The sequence below is a fragment of the Oryzias melastigma genome, linkage group LG22 (genome assembly GCF_002922805.2).
Source record: "Oryzias melastigma strain HK-1 linkage group LG22, ASM292280v2, whole genome shotgun sequence".
NCBI classification, from domain to species: Eukaryota; Metazoa; Chordata; class Actinopteri; order Beloniformes; family Adrianichthyidae; genus Oryzias; species Oryzias melastigma.
Window position 1 is genome coordinate 4,910,941 of NC_050533.1, and position 24,183 is coordinate 4,935,123.

At 37.6% G+C, this 24,183-nt stretch overlaps 1 protein-coding gene across 5 annotated transcripts in view; it reads right to left on the bottom strand.

Moving 5' to 3' along the window:
- mta1 (metastasis associated 1) overlaps nucleotides 1-23,802 on the bottom strand; it is a 49,183-nt gene extending 25,381 nt beyond the window's left edge. Inside the window, exons 1-5 of one of the 5 annotated variants that reach the window (XM_024282476.2) lie at nucleotides 23,507-23,802; nucleotides 21,904-21,983; nucleotides 19,746-19,844; nucleotides 5,537-5,604; nucleotides 3,292-3,385 (exon numbers count right to left, since the gene is read on the bottom strand). In XM_024282476.2, the coding sequence (XP_024138244.1) occupies nucleotides 3,292-3,385; nucleotides 5,537-5,604; nucleotides 19,746-19,773 (190 nt within the window). In that variant the 5' untranslated portion in view covers nucleotides 19,774-19,844; nucleotides 21,904-21,983; nucleotides 23,507-23,802. Of the gene's footprint in view, nucleotides 1-3,291; nucleotides 3,386-5,536; nucleotides 5,605-19,745; nucleotides 19,845-19,926; nucleotides 20,059-21,696; nucleotides 21,812-21,903; nucleotides 22,938-23,506 lie in introns of those variants that run through there. The other 4 variants (XM_024282398.2, XM_024282166.2, XM_024282556.2 and 1 more) reach the window with 4 other exon arrangements.
- Between the last annotated feature and the right edge of the window lie 381 nt (nucleotides 23,803-24,183).

Below are 24,183 nucleotides of genomic sequence, written 5' to 3' on the forward strand. Positions count from 1 at the left end.
CAACACGTTTGCAACCATGCGTTGCTATGAACACTTTACTAACAAAGTGCTAGTATTGTAATCCTGTGACATGCAACCCTTTACGTTGCATGTCACATGCTGGCTCAGAGCTGCTTTTCTCCATTTCAGAATCTGTTGGAATGACATCAATTGCATAAACAGTCGAACAGTTACAGTTGTTCGAAGAGTGTGTTATTTCCTGCTACTGCCCATAGGTCCAGCTGTAAAATGGGCAAAGCACAGCGGTGGAAGAATAATGATTTGGGCTTTGCAACAAACAGCTTGGGTTTCATTAGTGTTGATGGTGTTGAATTACTGAAGTTTTGACCCATACATCCACAGATGAAAATTCCAATACTAAGGGATTATAAAAAAAAATGAAAAAAATAGCACAAATCTCCATTAAGTAAATAAACAACCATATATATATTCGTTTTTTTTTCTTTGAAGCTTAGATTCACTGAATTAGCCTTGACAAAGAATTCAGTAAATAAATACATCTTGGCTTGTAGATCTACAAACAACCAAAATAAACTTTCAGTACTTAAAACATTTAAAGACCCACTCCAATGAAAATTGTCTCTGTGTTTTTAACATCTTCTTGTAGTATTTTTCTCATAGCAGAGGACCCATGTAAAATATTTTACTTTTACAAGTGTGGTTGTCGACTAAAAACATTAAACTCAGACATTTATTACATGAAAAGTACTTTTTTTTTAAAGATCTGAAATAAAAAGAGCACAACCCTCAGAAAAATATACTATTACCTCATTAACATTTTTTTTCATGAACTCTACACATTTTGGAAGAAGAAAAAAACTGATAAGGTATTGATTTCTGGATGTGTGGTTTAATAACTATGGAGTGTTTTAATCTTCCTGGAGCCACATCTCAATCAATGTGATATCAATAGTGTAACAAAGGAACGCCTTAATCACGCCGTCACATGCAGGACTGCTCTCATAATCTGATTTCTCACACAGATTCCATTTAGAGTCAATCTAAAAACCACTAAACGCTGATCTTCCTGCAGCCTTCTCACTGTTGTAGATTTAATTAATGGATGAAGCATCAAAGAGGGAAAAACTTTCATGTTTTGATGTAAAAACACAACAATTTAATGTAAAAACTCGCCAAACCGTCTGTGTCAGCAATGCTCTGAAAGCATTTGTTAGAGTCAGCAAAAAAAAGTAGAGAATTTTTTTGGTAATTTCAGTTTCACATACAGTACAGAATCTGTCTCCTATAGAAGAACATGTCTATTGCTTAAAGAAGAACAGAGCTACATCCCTAAAATAGAAGAAAAAAAAAGTGTTGGCAAATTTTAGTGCCTGAAAGGCTAAACGCCAAATCCACAACGCGAGCTGACCACTCAGGAGTCCCATTCACTCCCAGAGGAGGGGCGGATGCCAGGATTGGAGGCCTCTTTGAGCGAGCACCACAACCTTTCTGCAAGCAAAATATTTGATCACTGAGTCAGAGCAGACATGCATGAAGAGACTTGGGCTCATGTGCACCCACATCCTGCTGCCGTTCCCCACTGATCCATAATGAGTGAATTAAAAGCTCCCCGCCAGCACGTCCTGCGACGTAGTTAACGAGTCGAGCTCGCCGCGCATGTATAAACATTCACACTCAGAGAAAGTGCGGCTGCAGAAAGACAGACACACCCATGAGGGGCAGAGTCGTTTTTGCCGTTCACCATTTTTTTTCCTAGTCTTTCAGTGAACTTTGACTAGGAAACTTATGCAAAATAAAACCCATTTTTACATTAGTCAAGATGAGTGTTTGCTCGAATGCAGCAGTCAAAATAAATACTCAAAAAAGCTCAATAAGAAGATGAGACTCTTTAAACTGCTTCAGATTTTTTTTTTACTTTTGTGGTTCAAAATACTTCCATCAGAAACACAAACACACTGTTGTTTAAAGAACTGTAACTTCAGACTTATGGACCTTCTTAGACTTTACACTTTCACACCCAAAAGCACCACCCCTTTCCGTGCTCCACCCTGTCAAAGTCTGGGCTTTGGTTTGCAAACCTTCACAGCAGAACCGCAGAGTTTCTGATGTCAGACTGACAGAACTTCTGTGTGGCTCTGCTTTGGAAGAAACAAACCTTTCTATCCAAACCAACGTCTCCAACTCCAACGACCTCCACCTTAGCAGCTCTTGAGAAATTTAAATATTTTATTCTAAATCTGATCAAAAAAAACTTAAAAAAGATTTATCATCATTAGAAATGAGGTCTTAAAAATACGAGCATTGGTTCGGTTTAAAAAAAAATGTCAGAGCAATAAAATTTAAAGTTAAGCAAGAACCAACCATCTATAATAAGAAACTTTAAAGGATTTTAATCAGCAGGCAGAACACCTGTTTTAGGGATGTTTAATGTTCACTCAGCTTTAGGCTTGTAAACGCCACTAGATCAACTGATTGAGTAACAAACGTCAACAGGAAGCAAAAATAAACTTAAGCTGGTCTGTGTGTTTTCGAGCATTCTACCATCTACTGTGGTGTGTTCAGAAGAGAAAGTCGGCCCGCACCGAGTCGTGAACCTTGAGTTTGGTCGGTATTCAGACTGCCGTCGACTCGACATTTTTGCTCCGAACTAAAAACCCACGACTAAAGATCTCTTCTTTCATTGGCCAATAATTACGAGGGTGGAGCAAAGACCCTGAAAAGATCGGTCCAGGCGGTTTTCCTGGTCTCAGACCAGGGACTGAAATTGTGTTCCGGATTATCAGGGGAAACAAACTCTGGTTCTCTTAAAAGGGGTCCTATCATGATTGTCTTAAGCCTTTCAGAATAAACTGTATCCATATATATGACCATACATTGTTTTTTTAATGAAATATTAGTTATTTTTCTGGAGTTTTTTTCTGCACCGAAGTAAAACGATCAAATGTGTCAAGTCTGAATACACCCGAAGTACAATATTAAGATAAGCAAGTAATGTTCAAAAATCTGTCATTTTCTGAGTAAAAATGCTTCATGAAAGCCAAAAAATACAAATTACTTCATAAGAAAACACTCGATGCTGCTAATTGAGAAGACAATATGCTAACAGAAGTAGAAACAAAAAACATTTGATGAAAATCATCAACTCATAGAAATACTCAAACTTGTTTTTATCAAATCTTTATCAAACCAGTTGTACAATCAATAAAGAAAAATATTTTCACTAAAGCAAAAACTTCCTCTAATGGATCAAAAGCACCTGAACTCCATTTATGAAAAGAAAAAAAAATGAAGACATTTATAAAGTAGTTTTGTAAACTGCTGGTTACTCACTCGCATGTTTGTCTGCCAGAGCGATGAGTGTGGTGGAGATGTCTCTGCGTCGGTAAAAACACACCACTTTGGCCTCCACGTTCCCATTGGCTGTCTGTAAATCAGAGACAATCAGCGTTACCAAGGAAACAAGTGCTGCAGAACACGGAGCACCGATACGTGCATGAGCACGTGTATGAAAAGTTGGGCCCATCGGTGATCAAATATCTACGTGAGCCAGTGATCAGGAAAGGGTGGTGTGCAATCTTTGCTTTTACTCTTTAAATCCTCAATTAAAAAAATCCAGAAGCTGCAGAACTGAAAATGGAACAGAAAATAATTTGCTAAAACTTTTGTGTATATAGAATATATGAATACATTTTAAACAAGAAACAATATCATATAACAAAACGTATAATTAGAAGTTGTAATAGAGTAATTTAGCTAAATAATAATTAAATTTGGATTACCTAAAAAGCTAAATTATTAAAGAATAACTATAAAATCCTACAGCAAACATGCAAATAAAAGAAGCAGATTATTTAACAAAATGCTCTAAAAGATATTTAAAACAATAAGATGGAAAAATTAAATTATATTCAAGCTTTTATTAATGGCTAACCCTTTTGTTCCACTAGTCAACTTCAAACTACTCCTCTATTACTTTATTTTAACAATATGGCTTAAACTCGTCCAGTATTGTCAAGCAAAAACAACGATCTACACACTTCTCCAGAGGTGTGCACACACAGATTTACAGACAAATACGTCGATTTTTCCTGAATGAGTGAAACTTTCTCTTTGTCTACAATTTTATAGAGTTATCAAGGTCGAGGACAACGATCCCAGAGAAGCAAACACCGACAGTTGCAGACAAGGAGGAGGACTCACTGGTAGATCCGTGTCAAACCCGATAGTCCTGAAGCAAAGGATGCACAGCAGGCACCCGTAGCTCTTCTACAAGAGTTGTGTTTTTTCTGTGATTGAGCACGCTGAGCTTTAGTAAACAACAACAGCAGCAACCTGATCCACACAACACCGTCATGTTCTGTTCTATTTTTAAAAGATGAATTGGAGTTTCATCTCAAAAAAAAAAAAAATCAAGGGCTGTTACAGCAGCTTATTGTTGTTCTGTGGTGTAACAAAATAACGATTCGATTCATTTTGTTATTTGAGGTTGACGATATGATTCATTGTCCATATTAGTTTATTTTGTCATTCAATGTCGTTTTTCCACAAAAGAGTCGATTAATCGTGATTGGTCGCGATTAATCAAGACCAACTTTTGTAAATCGATTGACAGCACTACTTTATAGTAAAATAAACCTACCCATATCTCAATCTGAATGGTTTTTTCCAATACTGATATAATCTATTAATTTCATTAATTGCATCCCTGAGGTTTCTTTTTTTTTCCTGAATCAAGTTTTTTTATGAGTTTTTCCTCACAGGGAGGGAGGTTCTAAGGGCAAGTACTACCAGTTTTATTTAGTTTTTAGCTATTGTTTATATTTTATGACTAATTTTCTGCATCTGTAAAATTACTAGCATGAAGCCCAATGAGGCAAATTTTCTTTGTGATATTGGGCCATATAAATAAAATTGAATTGAAAATTTTAAAACAATTTTATAATGTCATGATTCAATTTGATTAACAACTTTTCTCAAACAGATTAATCTGGTTGGATAGTAGCAACAGAAATCGATTCATCAATTAAGTCGATAATTGATAGACCCCATCAGGTTACAAAAGTCTCCATCTCGGACTACAAGACAATACACTGTCATATTTAAATAATTATTAAATGACTAAAGTGTAATTCGTTATACATCATCTATACTTGTTGGACCTGAGTAGTATCACAGGGAAGTCTGAAGCCCATATCGGCTATTGGAGGCAACGGGTCACCCTGGCCAGTCCATCCCAGAACATCAAACACTGTCAAAAGCCCAATCCAGTCACATATTTTTGGACCGTGGTAAAAACCTATTAATTCACAGGATGAATATACAGTCTCTACACAAAAGACCCAATTGGGATTTCAAAACCGTTAATCCAGGCCTTATCGCTGTGACGCAACCGCGCTAACCACTCCACCACGCTTTCCTAAACTATATTTAGTAAATCAGAACATTCCAGGTAGCATGGGGGCAAACACATACACATGCACATGTAAAAGTGCCATAGCTGGAACAGGGTGTGATCATGCTCAGTGGCTGTGTGCTGGATTTAAAGATAAAAGTTTACCCTCAAACACCCACTCACCTTGTTCAGCTCCTCTATCCTCCTGATCAGCAGTGGGTTACTGGACGAGTTCTCAAAATAAACATAATCTGCAGAGGAACAGAGAGAGGCCAGAAGAGAAGGGAAAAGAGGGACAAACACAGAAAGGAATAGTTTTAATTAGCACTGTAGTCATTTAAATATAGACATTTCTACCATCTGGACAGCTCCATTAGCAAGCAGAAAAGTTAAGAATATGCTTGCACTAATCATTCATATAGCCTGATTAGGCTAATTTCATACCCAGCTAATTCTATTGTAGTTAAAGAAAGAAACGATGCATTAATGCACAGTAACAAATCTGGCAATCTAAACCCCTCATTTGGACCGCAAACCCTGCATTCGTGCTCTCTTTGTCTTATTTTCCTTCTGTGAGGAGTTTGCATGCGCAGCGAGTGTGCGTTTGTGTGAGCGTGAATGAGAGGCTGCACATGCTTTCTTGTGTTAGTGCACAAATGTGTGTGTGAGTCTTGGCTATGCTCCAGGCTCACTAGAGGCTAAGCTCTCACCAGGATGTCCCCACAAGCCCCGGTCTTGGTAGGGCGCCTGGTCTTAGCCCCAAATGCGTCTTGGCTAAATTTCTTCAGATTCTATCCCACACTTGGTAAGATGCCTGGTATTCAAGTAATTCTCCCATCACTAGAAATCTCCGTTCCCACCAAACCTCAGCTTTTTGATCAATGAGGCCAGAGATGACTTAAAACTTTAGCCCCCGCATCCTCTGATGTCTGTTATAAGCCGGTTTAGGCACGATCGCATTGAACTGGTACACTAAGGGCATCCAAATCTGAATACTATTTCCAGCCACAACTGGAGGATAAACATTTCTCTGAAGGGTTGAGAATCTTCTAGACCCACGGGCTGCGGACCGGTACGTGGATCACTTGGTACCGGGCCGCAGACAGAAAAAAATAAATACAAACACTAACTTAGATTTTTTGCGTGTAGTTTATTTTCTGATCCTGAAGGAAGATTTATTTTGGAAAACTGACGGATTCTGTTCACAGCGTCCATCTTGGTCATGTGACTTCAGGCTACCTGCATGGCTACCTGGACTGCTAAGCTAGTAGCCAAAAGATAACAAAACCAAATAATAAAACGTATTTGGAAAGTTTCTTCAGGGAAAAGGATCCAGTGAGGAAACCGAAAAAGAACCTTCGACTTCAAAGAACATAAAGCTGCTGTTTACAGAAAAACTTTCGTGAAATACAGAATTATTGAGACAGTTGTTCTCATGTTGCAGTAGCTTCTTTGTCTAATACGCAGCGACAGTTCCGCACACCCAGATAATTAAGTTGGAGACATGGTGGATTCACTTTTACATTATATGTAATAAATACCAATTTTAAGACGGTTGTGTCATTTTATTTTGATTTATATATTCATAATACCTTAAGAGTCAGGCATAACTGAAGCAAGCGCCCGGTTGTTAGCATCCACTTTGATGCAAAAAGAGAAAATCTTTATCATAAAGTTCAAACATTTTACAGAGAATGAAGATTCAATCAAATAAAGTTGCTGATTTGTGTAAACTTGTAAAAGAGACACTTGTGAAATTTCCTACAGAAAAGCTGAATTAGGTAGACACCTGTTCAGAAACATTAGCACAGAAAATGTTTCTTTCTGTTGATAAAAAAATACCCAATGAACGAAGATTTGTGTAAAGACAGAATATGATCAATATTTTGCCCTGAAAGATAATCGGATCCTAGATTGAGTGTTAAAATTGTATTCTATGGGGGGAAAAAACTCATGTGACGTTTCCTTTACGGCAATTTTTAAATTCAGAAACAAATTCTACAAATCAGCAACTTTGATTCATTGAATCTTCATCCTCTCTATAAAAAAATAACTGATATTTTTAGACTTTTATAAACTAAATTTATTGTAGTATTTTATTTTGAAAATATATTTCCAGAAACCAGAAGCCTAAAACGGACCGGTCTATGATAATATTGTCTAAATTAATCTGGCTCGTGGTCTGAAAAAGGCTGGGGACCACTGTTCTAGAACACGTGTCAAAGTCAAGGCCTGGGGGCCAGATGTGGCCCACTGGGTAATTATATATGTCCCTCCAGATCACTTTATTTTATTGGTATTAATGGCCCAATATTGTCTTGCTCATATTTCTAACTTCTAGAATTTTGACAGAAACGGAGAGCAAAATATTGAAAGTTATTTAAGGTTTAAGTTGATTTATTCTGGAATTATATTCCTGCCTGTTTTTGTTCAGAGTAATGTTAAAAAGCCAGACTGTTACAAATTTTTAATTTAGTTTTAGTGTGTTCAATAAATGTTTATCCTGTTCGGCCCGCGACCTAAGGTGTGTTTTGGCCCCCTGTACGATTGAGTTTGACACCCCTGCTCTAGACCAAAGCTTCAATTTTCAGATTCAAAGGTTTTGATGGCTCAAAGGTTATTTTACAACTTAAGGCTTGTATATCAAATACGGTTTAGGAATTGCATTGTTATTGCTATCAAATGTCTGAAAGAAAATAAAACAATCAAATGTCTGGAAAAGCCGTTTCATTTGACATCCTCCACTGCAGTTTACATAAACCGTTTCTTGTCAAGCGGACGACTGCCATGTTGAATTGGATCATTTGTGTAACTGATGTTCTTCCGGGGATGAAACAAGGAAATCAAGAGCAACACAACATAAACTACATACAACAGTTGTTCCGCATACTTGAATTCTGATTTGACATGTACAGAGCAGCATTCGACATGCATTATGTATATGTGATCCGGTGCGGTTCTGAGTTTGGTTGCTGAGGAGGAGCAAAAGGAGAAACATCTCTGGTGCATTAGTCACTGCATGAGCAACTTGTGACCTCATCAGAGCGCTATGACCATTTATACTGGTGCTGGAGGCATGCTGCACTCACTGCAGTCATCTTCATCCTGAGCTGGATGGAAAACACAACAGGGCGGGGTTGGTACAAGAACACGGTACAAGTACATCATTCACACAACTCAAATTTGACCTTCTGTGTATACGTAGAATTTGAGGCATTCTCGAGTTCAGACAAATCATCTTTGAACAATATTTCTAACTCTTTCAGTTGTTTGAGTTACCAAACTGCCAGTTATTGTGACAAAACCCCCAAAATCTCTTCAAGAAAACGAGGCCGACCCATAAGTACCAAAGAGTAGGAGGTTGGTTTAGGAGGGTGCAGTTCCCTATTTAGTCTACTTTACACGTAAAACAAACATATCTGCAGCAGAGTTGCAGAAGTTTGGGTGTTTGTGAGTCTGCGAGCTCCGATTTGTGAAGGGCATGGTTTTAATTGGCATGTGGGTGGACTCAACAAAACTGTATCTGCCCAACTGGCTTCATGTTTTCAAAAAATTTTAGAGTGTGAAACATAACGCCATTAAAAACTCGACTACAAACTTAGTACAGCAGTACCTTGCTACAGCGCAGTTCAAATTTGTATGAAGTTTTTCTTAAGTGCAATTTTGCATTGCGTTATCCTGATTGGCTGTATTTCATTTTAATTCTAATCTGACTTCATACCGGTACTTGTGCAAAAGCAGAAAGTCGGTCATAAAATATAAATAGCTGGTTGCTAAACTAAACAGACTAAATAAAGCCGATTATCCCTGCCATTAGACCCTTCTTCTCAGTTAGAAAAAACTCTTAAAAAAAGAAAAATATACCATTATCAATCAACCAACCACCTCCATGCTATATCTCCTTAGTTACCAGTACAGAAATGGACCAATTTACCTAAATATTTGAATGTTAGCAGCACTTTGATTTCATTCTAAAATGTATTTTTCTATGAAGATTTGAACTTTGAAAGAGTTTAAACAAGAGATCAAAATGTCAAAATGTTAGAGAAAAGTGTGAAGTAAGGGTGTTTTACAAGTTTACAACAAAAAATAAAGCTACTTTGCAGATTTAGCCTATCATGGGCTATTTTTAGAATATAACCTCTACAATTAATGATGGACCACTGTATGGCAATAGGATCTGGAACAGTATACAGTGCATTGGGGGGAGGCTAAAACTATTTTGCTTCTGGTGAGGCCATCACAATAGACATTGAGCTGAAATAAATAGTCTTCATTTTTAAAACTGCCTTTTTTCTTAAAGTCCCCCAATAACTTTAAAACAAAAAACAACATTCCCAGTAGTGTTTTAATTGTGATTATGAAGTTTTTAGCCAAAATTAAACAACTTAAATGTCTTAAAAAGCAATTTTTCGTGTGGATCTGAAGCCTCCGTTTTCAAAATCTCATTTGAGGGGGCGTGGCTTTTGGAGTTTGCTATAGTATCCCTACTGACATTTGTTTTTCACACTTGAAATATACATATAGAACCCAGATCTATTGTGTTTTCAAGTAAGCCATAACAGGTTAGGGTGACTTAGAAGCCAATAAACCAGTCACAGTTTTATTGAACTGATTTAAAAAATACTATTTTGTAAATTAAGAAGCAGTTGCAAATCAAAGGGCAAAGCACAGTGCTGTTTCATTCATGGGAGGCAGACCTCACTAAACTATTTTAAGTGATCAGTACTGTGTGTACAGCGTGTGTCACAAATTACTCTGTTCTCATCATGTCATGGTGACATCTTTGCTTCTTTCTAAATAATAAATGGGCAACACGCAAATGAGACATAAATTTTATAGCACAAGACAGTCTAGATATTTTTTTCAGATGCACATTAAGAGCAACGGCTGACAGATAAAAGACGAACACGTTTGCTTAAGACTTATCCTTCCAGTTATGTTTAAAAATAAGAGAATAAAATATGCTCGCTCACCGCAATGAAGACTACTAAAAGTAAAGATTTCTCTTTAACACTTAAATAAAACTTTGATACACACACAAAAAAATAAATGGCTTACAGAAACTGTAGACTAATTACTTGTAATAGTTAGGACTTTACATGAGATTTTGATAAAAGAGATAAAAAATGATGATTAAACTTAAGCAAGATCTGATTTTGATCCACAACTCATCTTTGGTCAATGAAGGCAAGTTTCCACCAAAAAGATATTCTAACTTTCTACTAGAATTAAGCTAAATTACTGATTTTTATTCTTTATTTTCAGTAATTGGCCAACATTTTTTCTTATATCATCACATAATGCAATATAACACCAAAATCAAAATACCTGTCAATTATCACAGCAGAATCCATTCATAAAGTTGCCACATCACTTATATAACTAAACTTTACCATGACCACATAGAAGTTCCTGACTTTCAGGATTGTCTGCGTAATGAACAACAAACAGTTGAAAACAGCTAAAGGTCTGTCAGAACTAAACCATCAAAGCAAAGAGGTCACAAGATGCAACCAAAAACCAAACATTTCCACATAAAGGCGCAGGATTCCAGCACTTAAAAAGTAATTGGCAGTTTCAGTATAAACCCAATGTGTACTACTAGTTAAATGTTTCATTTCGTCCTACTTTAAAAAGAACATCTTTAGCCAAAATAAACGTACCAAATACATCACCTCCTTCCAACAACCCAATTTGAATGTGGTCTTTCTTCAACAACGAAAACGGGGGATGTGTGTTTTGGGGTCAGTGGTTTCTGTGATGTATGAACCGTAGTTGCTATCAATCAATCCATCTTCTTCTGCTCATCTGGGACAGGGTCGCCCTCTTCCTCCAGCTTTTCTGGGGGGACCCCGAGGCGTTCCCCGCCCAGTTCAGAGACAGTCTCTCCAAGCATGTCTTGAGTCGTCACTATCAACTCAAATTTAATTTCACCCATGATCCAAAAAGTTCTATTTTGTTGGTAAATAACCATTTTTGTCTATGTGACTAAGTCTCTTTTAGGATTTTTTATCCTTGATTTTTTGTCTGTACAAAAAAAGCTACTATGGTGATCTTAAAATGTACTTGAGAACTAGATTGAACGACAAATTAAGCTCTTCAAATCCGGCTCCATCTTCATTTGCAGGAATTGGGACATGAATGTGTCTCACCAGAGGGCGTCTTCTTTTGATGACCCAGGAACAAAAATTATAATAACCAATGCTGTAATTACTTTAACAAGACTCTCTCCCACCTCCTCTGATGAGAACAAGACAAAGTGAGCTGAAGTTTCCAGCATGTAAGAAGGCGAAAACTGGCAGAGAACAAGCTGGAGGCCAACTCCAATGAGAGCGACCAAGAGGGAGTAAGGGCCTGTTAGTAGTGAGCAATATCACTCAGTCTCTCCACTTCCCATCATGCCTCCTGCCGTCTCACCCCGCATGCGACTGCCCTGCTATCCCCCCACCTCTCATTTTCATCCAATCAAAGCACTCCTGTGGCTATGATGTCACTGAGCAGACTTCTTTTTTTTTTTTTTTTTTTTTGCAGTTTCTAAGAGACTGAAAGGAGAGGCAGTTGGGGCTGATCTAAACCAGACCAGACATTCGGTTGGAAAGAAGAGGAAAAACTTGTAATGAAAATTGGTTAGTTTAGTGAGGAAAAGGCACAAAATGGATAATTGAATAAAGAAAACCAAACAATGGGGTGTGAAGTCTGGAATTTTGGAGTTTTACATTGTTCTAAAAAAAAATATTTGATATTTTTGAGTAATAGCTAAGGCTTAACATTTGTAAATTGCTGAGATGCAGCCCTGCTTACACATGGTGATCGCATGACTGAGAAGCAGCACAAGCCTAGTTCCTGCCACTGGCACTCCAATTAAACAGTTGCCCACATCCTTGCTGTGCCGCAATCTACAACATGCCAGCAGCACAGTGGCAGGGCACTGTAGGAAAAACTGCAAACAACCTAAACACGAGGCAAAACAAGACGAGCAACAAGGAAAAAACGGTTTCAATACTTTCTACATCCACAGAGAGATTAACTTAAAAAAATAATCTGAAATTCTTACATATTACAGAGAACATGGTTATTTGATGTGGTGAGTCTACACGCACACACATGTCATGAGTACTAACCGTTTAATAGACCTGCACTTCCTGTGATAGCATTTCTGGGGGTTTCTATGGCAATAATTTAATATTCTGAAATCAAACTCACACCTTTTTGAACAGCACCCACATTCTCATTAATACAAACAGCTGCACACATCTAAGCTCATCACTATCTATCAACACACCCAATGGCTAATGAGATAAACATTGTCCACTCTTTTTTCTCCGTTTGAATCAAAATACACTTTTGGATACAATTGTTTAATTTTTGAATAAATAAGAGAGGAGACACTTGGATATAAAAAAGTGAAGCTCTACGTGGACGACAAACTCCTCTTTTTAACACTATAAATTGCTACAAAGGAAATTGTTTGCCATACAAACAGTCATAATTTCAAAGCATTAACCCAACAGGGTGGAGGAGTTTAAATATCTTGGGGTCTTGTTCACGAGTGATGGAAGATCGGAGCGTGAGATCGACAGTCGGATTGGAGCTGCGTCCGCTATTATGCGGTCGCTGTACCGGTCCGTTGTGGTGAAAAGAGAGCTGAGCCAGAAAGCAAGGCTCTCGATTTACCGGTCGATCTTCGTTCCAGTACTCACCTATGGTCATGAGCTTTGGGTCGTGACCGAAAGAACGAGATCCCGACTACAAGCGGCTGAAATGAGTTTTCTCCGGAGGGTGGCTGGACGCTCCCTTAGAGATAGGGTGAGAAGCTCGGTCACCCGGAGAGAGCTCGGAGTAGAGCCGCTTCTCCTCCGCATCGAGAGAAGCCAGTTGAGGTGGCTCGGGCATCTGGTCCGGATGCCTCCTGGACGCCTCCCTGGTGAGGCGTTCCGGGCATGTCCCTCTGGGCGGAGGCCCCGGGGAAGACCCAGGACACGCTGGAGAGACTATGTTTCTCGGCTGGCCTGGGAACGCCTCGGGGTCCCCCAAGAGGAGCTGGAAGAAGTGGCCGGGGAGAGGGAAGTCTGGGCATCTTTGCTTAGACTGCTGCCCCCACGACCCCGTCCCGGATGAAGCGTAGGAAGATGGATGGATGGATGGAATAACCCAACAGCAAATATATGCAAGCGTTGGCTTTTGAAATAAAAAAAAAATGATGAAGCATCAGAGTTTGCTGTCATAATTTGTCAACAATCCATCCTTATTTTTTCAGATCTAAAGAACAGACTTTTGTACGCAAGTTTGTCGCCAGACTCTTTAGCTGAACATGAGCGAATTTTGTTTTTTTTTTTAAATAAGACTTTAATGTCATAAATGATACCTGCTGGTTCTACTGAGCGGTACGATACGGTTTTTGTACTTTTCCATTGTAAAATGAACCCATTAATGTCTGGTTCTCAATTTACCTTGGGGCCACTGAAGGCAGAGTCTGGCTGAGGCTGGAGTGTGTGGGGTTCCATTTATGCCAAAAATATGTCTTTGCTATATCTTTGGTCCATTGTCTATGTCTACTGGAAAAGTTTATTAAACATTTGTTCATATCGATGTACTACGAAGAAATATCTGCTGCATGTCCAGTGAAACGACAGGAGCTAACAATGCTAGCAACTGTTGGTAAGAACTTTTCTGACAACCAGATCCAACGACAATAACAAATGCAAAGCTTTATGCAAAAAATAAAAAATAAAGCAAGCTGAGACATCACAAAGCAAAGAAGTGTGAACATGCAGAGGATATTACTTAGTAGTCATTGAACTTTCATATTAAGGTGGGGGCCGCAAAATGTCGACTTGGGGGCCGCAAATGGCCCGCGTGCAGCCAGTTTGAGACTCCCACATTAAACAGTACTGAATCGAACTTCTTGGGGGGCCCAATCAGTTGTAGGTCCATTGAAAAGTGCAACAAAACGGTTGGGGCGGAACCATTGTAGCCACCCGTTGATTGGCAGAAAGTGATGATGACACTGAAAGCGCCAATATAGCGCACATTTAAGCTAACGTTTCTAACTGCGGTATTCATCTCAGCCACCCGCAATCTTCTTTCAAACAACATTAAATTCCTGATATAAACAATGTACAAAATGTAAAATAATAAAAAGACGAGCTGCTGGTTGACCTCAATAGTTTTTGCTTTTGCACTGCAATGACATAATGACACGCTAGTGGTCAACACCGTTTAAGGGTTCGAAAAAAACCCAAGAAATTCCTAATCACATCAAAGTCCCTCCGTTATGACAGAGTGACTTTGGACTCTGGAGAAGCTTTCTTTAAATGAGAAGATTTTAAATTTTGTTTAAATAAAAACCCATATGGCATTTTAAACATTTCTTTTCTCAATGCCAGTTTCTCTTATTTCCTATAACATGAAGAGCATTTCAGAAAGTAGATTAGCTATTCAACAGTAATAGCTGCATTAAAATACCCAGGGGTGCTTTTACACCAGGAAAGAAGACTGTTCACTTGCCAAAAAAATATCACATCTTCATTTAGTTCATATTTGTGTAAACCAAACCATGAACTACAAGAGTTACTATCTGAGTGTTACTGCTCAAAATGAGCACTGACCAGGAAAAGAATAAGAAGGAAAAGTCCTCTACTAAACTCAATTCTTGTTAAGCACCTTCACCTCCTTACTACTCCATGTTTAGTGCTTTGACACTTTCCTGCCTTTTCTGACTCTATTTTAATCATATTCGATCATTTGTTTAATCCTATTACTTTTCATGATTACTTTGGTTTCCTTTTGTTCTCAAGTCTGATTGATAGTTTGTTCGCATTAATACAATAGGGAAAAATCGGCCAAAAGTTTGCCTGAAACCGAACCAAGAACCTCTACTTTATCAGGGCTCAGTTGTTTAGTCTGAAACAGTTATATAAGATTCATAACACTGGTACCAACCAAATCACCCAAAGAAAAAAAACATGTGAAAACGAGTTTATTCATTTGGCGAAATGACCAACTTAATCTCCAAGATTTTTCATCAGTCTTTTGATGGTTGTAAATCATAAAGCATGAAGTATAACAAAGTTATTATTTGTTTTGCATCTAAACAGCAAGAATTACATCCAACCGAAGCAATCATTAGTGTTTACTGCTACATGTTTAGTGTTTCTATATTTTGAGGACATAGAAGATGATGCCGTTTTCCAATGACTGACCTAACTTCCAACAATTGTTTCCTCCAGTGACCAACAATATGCAACAAAGAAACACAAAATCACAATTTTTACTATCTTTTGACAATCTTATATTAGGACCAACTCGAATGAAAATAGTGTTAGTAATAGCTTTTAGTGTTTTAAACATACTCTTCTGGCATTTTTCTGATGATAAAGGACATTTATAAAAGAAATAAAAAACAGGCTTATAATTGCATTTCTGATTATTTCTTTATTCGTGTTGTTGGAAAAAGATTGTATTTGTTACTTGGTAAATACACAGGGTGGGCCATAAGCTCCCTTTTCCACTACATTCTTATGCATCCATTTATAGACAACTAGATCCATGTACGCCTTCGCTTTCCTCATCCACATTGTTGATATCGGACTCAAACCTGCACAGATGGATATCTCCAATATTGCCATTTTAGTTGTACTACTAATGTTAATATTAGGGTGTGAGGTGCTGTAAGCTAGTGGGAGAGCGTAAACACAGAGTTCCAGGATCGTAGCACGAATGAAGATTGTAGAGGGTCTTTAAGAAACCACATTTGTCTAAAACATAACCAGAGACAAACATTTTTGGTTGGTTGTTGTCTATCAGGAGCCTCATCAGTTCTTATGACCATAAATCAAACCATTTAGTCATTTAGAATTTTAAAATGCCCTTCTGTGTAGAGGCTGCTATGATTTTAGAAGACCACATTCAAGCAAGAAACAACGCTGAATCCTTCTTTGCTTTACGAAATACCACTACGCTGACACACTTTAAGCTCTCAGCTCCTTTTGGTTCTTCACCCGAAGGCAACTAAAAATCTCTGCAGTCATTTTCCTTCAAGCAACCCATTTGCATGAAGTCTCTCTCGGTGTGTCCTGAACTCACCTGTGTGGTTCAAAAAGACAAAGAAGAAGCTGTGTTTGCTTCTATGCTTCACACACAGCCCATCTTTGGTAATTAACACTTTCTCGGGTGCGAAGCAGTGAGGAAAAACCGCTGTGTGCACCGGATGAGTGGCTTGTGGCCTGCGCTGTGCAAAACAAAGACATCAAGGCCAGAGGAGCCGGCTTTTGTCCGAGGCTTTTTTCAAAGGAAGTCCTTCCTAAGATGGACCAGTATTGTCTTGCAAAGTTGAATGCAACTTTCTTTCTCTGCTTTCTTCTGATGAGCTGGTTTGAGGAGATGCAAGGTTTACTTTGGCAGATTTTTTAATCACATTTATCAGTTACTAATTAAACATTTCTATTGTTGTGACTACATTTTAATGCGTTTTATTTAAATTGGGCAAGTTTCATATCCCTTAGCTGTTTTCAAGCACTTTTAAGAAGCGAAAAGTATTTGATCCTAAATGACAAATTAGAGAGTTTGTGTAAACAGCTTAGACCCTGATTGATAAATTTAATTACATTTCCTGAGCTGCTCTGCAACAGAACAGAGGCAACCCAATACCGGCTCAATGTATTAAGGTAATAAATAAATAATACATCTGCACAGTTAATTACAATTTGCTCAGATGAGGAATTTAAGCCCTGCTGGATGGATTCACCTCTAGAGAACGACGATGAAGGTTTGGACCAAATTAGGCAACAGTTTGGCAGAGGGAGGGTTAACCTTCTACCCTGATCTGGACATAATCCTGTTGCCAGGCAGGTAGATCTGGTTTAATTTGACTATAGCATCTGACACACTTCCATGGTTCGTAGAAGTCCATCAATCGTCCATCCTGGACATTTTCTTTTGTCAAAACTTGTAAACGGATCCATAAAGAGCAATTCATTGTTCTTCCCTCTTTCCTAGACATGCAGACACTTGTTAGATGTACTGCAAAATGTGGTTACTCAGCCGCTACAAGCAGTTATGACCAAAGTGAATCAATACATAGATTAGATAAATAAACTCGGCTGTAAAATTGCTGCACCTGCTGCCAGCTTTTCAGGACACAATGACACATCTCAAGACAAACGACAACTTTATCCATGCCAAGGAACGTCATTTGTGCATGCAACAAAAACCCACACAGCACCCCATCTAAAAATCACTCACACAAAAATCACCCACTCAACACTATATTAACATTCTAGTTGTGAACTGATCCAGTCGGTGCTTGTTTTGATGAGATTTTAGGAGGGTTTGATGCAAAATCTGACAAATTCAGATGATTTTTCTATCCTAATTTATTTCACCCTTGTGCTATCCTGGGAATGTTTACATTAAAAGTGGGTCATCTGGACGAGAGAAGGAATATTGGAAGTCTTGAGCTTTGAAATCCTTGTTGGGATAGTTTACTGATTTAAACTTTATATTTCACTGATCAATTCTGCACGACTGTATCATCAGATACAACCCTTTATACTTGCTGCTTTGGTACAGCGGAGGGATGCTGCAAGGCAGTTGCTAAGGAGACATCAGTCATGAAGGTACACTAATAAGTGTTTATGATATACAGATCATCAGGAAAACAGTGCAAGAATCAATGTGAATTGAATTAAAAGTCCTTTTAAGGAGCCTGCATTAACCTTTGTGCTATTCTAGGCAGAAAAAGTTGGGTCATCTGGAACCCACAAGACAGCACACTGAAATTTCTTTTTTTCCCACTGAATTGGATTGATTTTGGTGTCCATGGCAGACATTAAAAATCCTGTCCACTTTTGTCATAGGAGGGATAACACTTCAATGTAAGATTGGGTCACTTGGACCCGAAAAGGTAACACAAGGGGTTAATCTGATCACATCTGAACGAGTTACTGTAGAATCGTTGCTCCAAGTTCATCTGCATCTCTCTGTTTACATCACGTATTGCCCGACTACGGTGGTCGTTTTGGTTCAGGTGTGCCACTCCGAGCATGGTGGGTATTCAGACTGAAGAAACTCAGAGCTCAGTCCCAGAGACCACTTTAAAAATTTGGTACCAGAGCGGCTCCTGGTCCCGGATATTTGTCCGCTTGGGTTTATTCAGACTGAAAATGGCTTCCTCTGGTAATATGGAAGAAGCAAACTCTGGTTCACTTTAAGCAAACCAAATGTGTCCAGCCTGAATACACTTTTTTTTATACATTTATATACAGTTACACACTAATACACATTCAATACACAATTTTTAGCATCACAGTTTTTTTTTCATGGCTCTTATGAAGCCTGAACACCAAAAGATCCATACAACAGAGATAAATAATATAGTTCCTGTGGTGTCAAAATATGCATCATTAATAAAAAGGTGTTCTTCGCATTAGAGGTTTGTAATTTTCCACTTATTCACACATCCTTTGTTTTATACTAATCAAGGTGTGCTTGTCATATTTTATTAACTGGTTTTCAAAATAGTTAATGTCACATAAATAAATAAATATATATATATATAGTTTTTACTTTTAAACAAAAAAAAACATCATTTTTTTAAAATCTTTTTCAGGCTTACCCGCAAAATAAACAGACATTTTGAACTTTTTAAACTATAATATGATACTTTATATATTTATTTATATTATTTGACTTTCTGATGTGAAGCAGTCTTGGTTTAAAACCACATACAGCAACTTTTACGTGTGTTTTTCCCTTTAGGAATTGATTGTGAACACAGGCAGAGAATGAGTGGGTGGGGAATCTTAATTAGGTACTTTAAACAATTGCCTGATCAAAATTATTTTTAAAATACTTAAGTGGAAACAGTTTAGCTGTAAATGAGCTAAAAGCATCACTAAAGTTGTTTGTTTTAGTGCTTGAAAATTAATAAAATGTTTTTGGCAGGATTGAACTTTTTGTCCCAGCAGCCTACTTCTCCTCCTGGATGCTTTACCTGTCTCTGTTGATCAGTGAAGAAGTGCTCCTCCTGTTCCTCCGAGCAGAAAGCAGTTTAAACGCACGCAAAACTTTGGGAAAATGTTCGCCATGATACCTTCGAACCTAAAGCATTTCACTAAAGTGCGCATCTCCACAATTAAGTAGTTGTTCGGCTCCACGCTGAGCAACAAAATACAAAAGAAGCTAGCAACATTTCGCGGTTAGAAAAAAAAAAGAAAGAGATCTAGTACTCTTCATCACCATCCTCCTCTTCACACCATCCTCATCTGTGGAGGCACAAAGCTCTTTAGCTTTCGGGAAATAAAAGATCTCGCTCTGTGAATAATGGCGAGCCCGCCATAAAAAAACGAAGAGGGGGGTGTTCCAGAGAGCCGAACCCGTGAGCGCTTACCTCCAACCCGGTACATGTTCGCTGCCATGACTGCCCCGGTCCCTGGCTTCCTCACCAGGTAGAGGGGTGGTTCTCTTCTCTGTGGTGCTGCCGGAGCTGCTGTGTGTTGGAAAATGGTGGATTGATCAATACGAAACAGACTGCCAGAGACGTCTTAAAGAGACAGTGCGCCTTTTTTTACCCCCGAAACCTCACAATTTAGTCAGCGGGACGTGGAGAAGTACCAAACTCAAGTCATAATTTCAACTAATATCACCATTAAGTAGCAACACATGACATATTTCACTGCATTTGTAATTTATACAACGAGAACGTGACGTCATATTTCTTGAACGCCTCTATCTGAGTTGTTTTTAATAGAAATGTCAACTTTAAATTTGACAATTTTGTTGACATTTTTATTTAAAAGTCACAATTTTGCTTGTAAACTTAGATAATAGTAATATAACTTAGAAAACTGCAAGGTCTTTTTTAATTTTTTGCGGTCTAAACTTAAACTATCGCGATACTTTAAAGTACAGCAAAAGTTCTCTATTATTTATACTCGTAAATAAAAATGTATTCTGGTTAGTATTTTTTGCCTTCTATAATTTTTTTTATATATCCGACTTCTTATATTTAATCCTAACGCTAAACTCATTGTCAAATTTCTAATGTTTTTATCAATCATCTTTATGTTTTATTTTGATTTAAAAAAAATATCCCTAAAGAGTTGCCGTAGTGTGTTAGCCAACTCACGTGTCCCCAAAAGACCCAATAATTTCACTAATTTTAAGTAAAAATTAATGAGTCTTTCAATACAAAAGCGTTATTTCCATATAAATAACAGTTTAGTAAGCTATAGAAAGGGATCACTTATTGAGAAATGTATTTATGACAGAAGTTCATAGACTTTAAATTTATAATTTTAAATTAATGGCCAATCAGTATTTGCTTTTTGCTAAATCAGATAAACACGACTACAATGTTACAAAACTGTTTAATTTTAATCAAAATTTTAATGTAAATATAGGGTAGATTTAACCAAAAAACTAATTTAATTTATTAATAAATTCATAATATTATGATTATATAATGACTCGAATATTTGTAGTATGGAGGACTGTGCGAACACAGTGAAGACTTTTCATGTTTTTTATTTCCTGTTTTATTTTTGTATACTTTGGCTAAGAGCATCTCACCTGCCACACAACAAAAAAATAGGTTTCTGTAACTCAACAATATATCCTCCATTTAATAATTCATAAAAATCTAAATCTTTTGTTATGTAGCGAGTATTATTTGATATTAGAGGACTGGGAGTTAGACCAAACAGTTGTCAAATTATCTCAGTTTTCAGCGTGGATGCTGGAAGGAAGCCTCTGTGCTGCAGGAATGCTGTGGTGAAAGCAACATCTGATCTATACCATATGGAGGCTTCAATTACCATGGCCTAACACAGGGGACTCCGCTTGTGATCACATGAGTGGATCAGGCCAATCAGCTGTGCTTGCCTCATGCACTCCTACTTATGTGTGCCGTCTCAGTGTTGAGCTGCTTGGGAGGGATCCTGGATTATATCCTGGAGCTCTTTTATGACAAAGAGCGGTGAGGGAGTGTGTGTTTTTCTACAAAATAGATGTGTACGAGCATTTTTATGTTGGCTGCACTGTGTGATTTAGGTTAAATTAGAGTGAATTTAAAGTATATTATAGTGGAACTCTAAAGAGGGGCCTAAAAAGCCGTTTATTGTGACAAAGCTTTAACTGAAGCTCCATAATGTTCAGAAAAGCACAGCAAATATATTTGTTGTGATTGCCTCTTCAACAAAAACAAAAAAGTGCATCAGTTTATTGAGTTGCAGTTCTTCACAACAACCTGGAGTAGAAGCAGTGCCAACGTTTAATGTGGTCTCAATTACAGCAAAATAGATGGTCAACACTGTAGCCTCGTATTTTGGAACTGCTCCTACTTTCATTAGCACTGTTTACTTGGCTGCTTGCTGCCGTGCAGATGTTCAGTCGCTCCTTTGCCAGATGTTTCTGCATCCAGGATGGCTGGCAGACAAGCATGTGGGGAGAACTCTATTCAGAGCAGCGCGGCGCAGGTGTTCTCCCTGATGAGCCTCAGCCTGTGGAGATGGATTGGATCGACATGCAGCACATGTGCAGAAACTCACCTCTGCCTTTCTGCAGTCATGGAGGAGGGCTCATGGTGGCCTCCTTTTTCTATCTCTCATCCCCTTCTCGTGCTCGTCTCCTGAATGCCGCAGGAAAATGCACAGGAGAGACAAAGACACAAAGGAAATCAATTACAGGCCTGTTTTCCCTCCACAAACCAACGTGGCTCTCTCACAGGATGTGATGTATTGTTACTGAAGCACATCGCCATTCAAGGGTTCTGGAATAGGAAATAATTCACCTGTAAGTGGCTGTGGTGTTTGTGTAAACAAACAGGTGCAATGAATTCCCATATTTCTAGATTAGATATTTTAAAAAAAGTTAAGTTCCGAACTAAATTAAGCTATTTGTATTTATTTTTGTAATAAAGTGATTTTTAGGAGATGATAAAGCATGTTTGCATCTATTATTGAGCTGCTCACTGTTTATGCCTAATATATTGTTAAGATAACAGATTATCAAAGCAAATGTATACGTCCGAGAGCATATAATTCAAATCTAACAGCATCATCCAGTCAAATTTGATCTCATTTTGCAGATATATTTTATATCACTTTGTTTTAAACTATATAGTGTTTAGTATGGTTTAATTTCCACATATCTACTCATCATGTTGCCCATTCTAAACCTTAAATGTGGGCAAAAACAAAAACAAAAAAAACACAAATTTAAACAAATCAATATTCCCGATTGTAACGTTTAGTTTATTTCAAATGTATTCTAAAACCAACAATAGATAAATGTGTACGCTCACTGAAAACTGTAGTTACTCATTCAACAGAATCTCTGTTTGACAGAACAATAAATAAGTTTGAACTATAAAAAAAACTATAACAATAATCCACACAATATATTGATTCTATAAGTATCACTATCTGAAGATTAATCAGTCATCAACATGTCATTATTAGGTAGAAAAAGTGGCTATTTGATTGTCATCCATTGAGTGATTAAATGTAAAGATTAAAAATAATTTATTTGTATTTTAGTTTACATTTTTTGACATTGTTTTATCTCTGCATGTAGTTCATTCTGCAGTTTTACTCCAGTTACTGTGATGAGATTTTTTTTTAATTTGTTCTCAGTTTAATTGTTTTGAAATTAATTGTTCCTCTTAAACTTTAAAAAAGTTTTTTCTAGCTTTAAATAGAGCAGTTGGGACCCATGTAAATATTGCTGCAGTATTTTGACCAAAAGATATTACAAAAGTATTTTTTTTCTTCAGGAAATAATGTTCATTTTGACATAAATAGAGTTGTAATTACTTATATACAGCAGCAGAGGGAGCTCTTGTCTTTCTTTTGTCAAAATTGTCTTAAGATTTGCCTTTCATTCATTAATAATAGATATATGTACTGCTTTATATTGTCTTTTAGAGGAAAAAAAAATATTTTTATAGGTTCCAATTATTTATTTTTTTAATTAGTTGTAGTGACTCCATCAGGCCAGTAGATGTCAGTATAAAACTTTTATCCTCAGTTGCTCTTGAGAAAGCTGTCAGGGAATGGCAGCAGAATTTGGTTTAGTGAGGAGTATCAGTTATATATCACACAGAAATGGGAATATTACAGAGAATACAAATACGTTATTATTTTTTCTCACTTCAACCACTCAAAAATCTTGGCCATAATCCAAAGGGATTACTTGACATGTGGGCTGGTGAAACTCTGACCTTCACAGAATAAAAGAGGACGAGTTACACGATTAGCTCACAACTGGAAGGCAGACAGTCAAAAAAAAAAAAAAAGAAAAGAAAAAAATGATGCCCTTTGTTTGTCCCAGAGAAATCCTGCAGCTGGGTTTCCTCCCTTGAATGTGAAGACGTGCCAAAATGCCAGCAGTAAAAACGCAAGAGCTGCAGGTTTCCTTAAAAAAAAAAAACAGCTGGTGGGACTAAACCCTCCGAGAGGCACTGGCAGTTGGTGAGAGGACTGCGCCCTGAAAGAGACGAAAAAATGGCATCACTGGAATGACAAATGTTCTCTAAGTGTCACATTCTAGGTTTCCTTTAAAAGAATGCCTTGAGCTTCATGAAGATCCTAGTGAATTCCACACATCTTAAAAGCTTTAAACACAAAGCAACATCTCTATTTGGTCCATGCTGCCTCAGAGACGTTAATTAATCCATTTCAAAGAGTTTAAAAGTTTCATTTTGGCCTTATGAATCATTCCTGAGGTGGAACCTGCAGAGTTTGGTTTGTTTTCCACTGCTGCACCACCCATGTGGAAAGAGGTGTAATTATGCAAACCACACAAGCTCAACAGGGAAAATGGCAGAA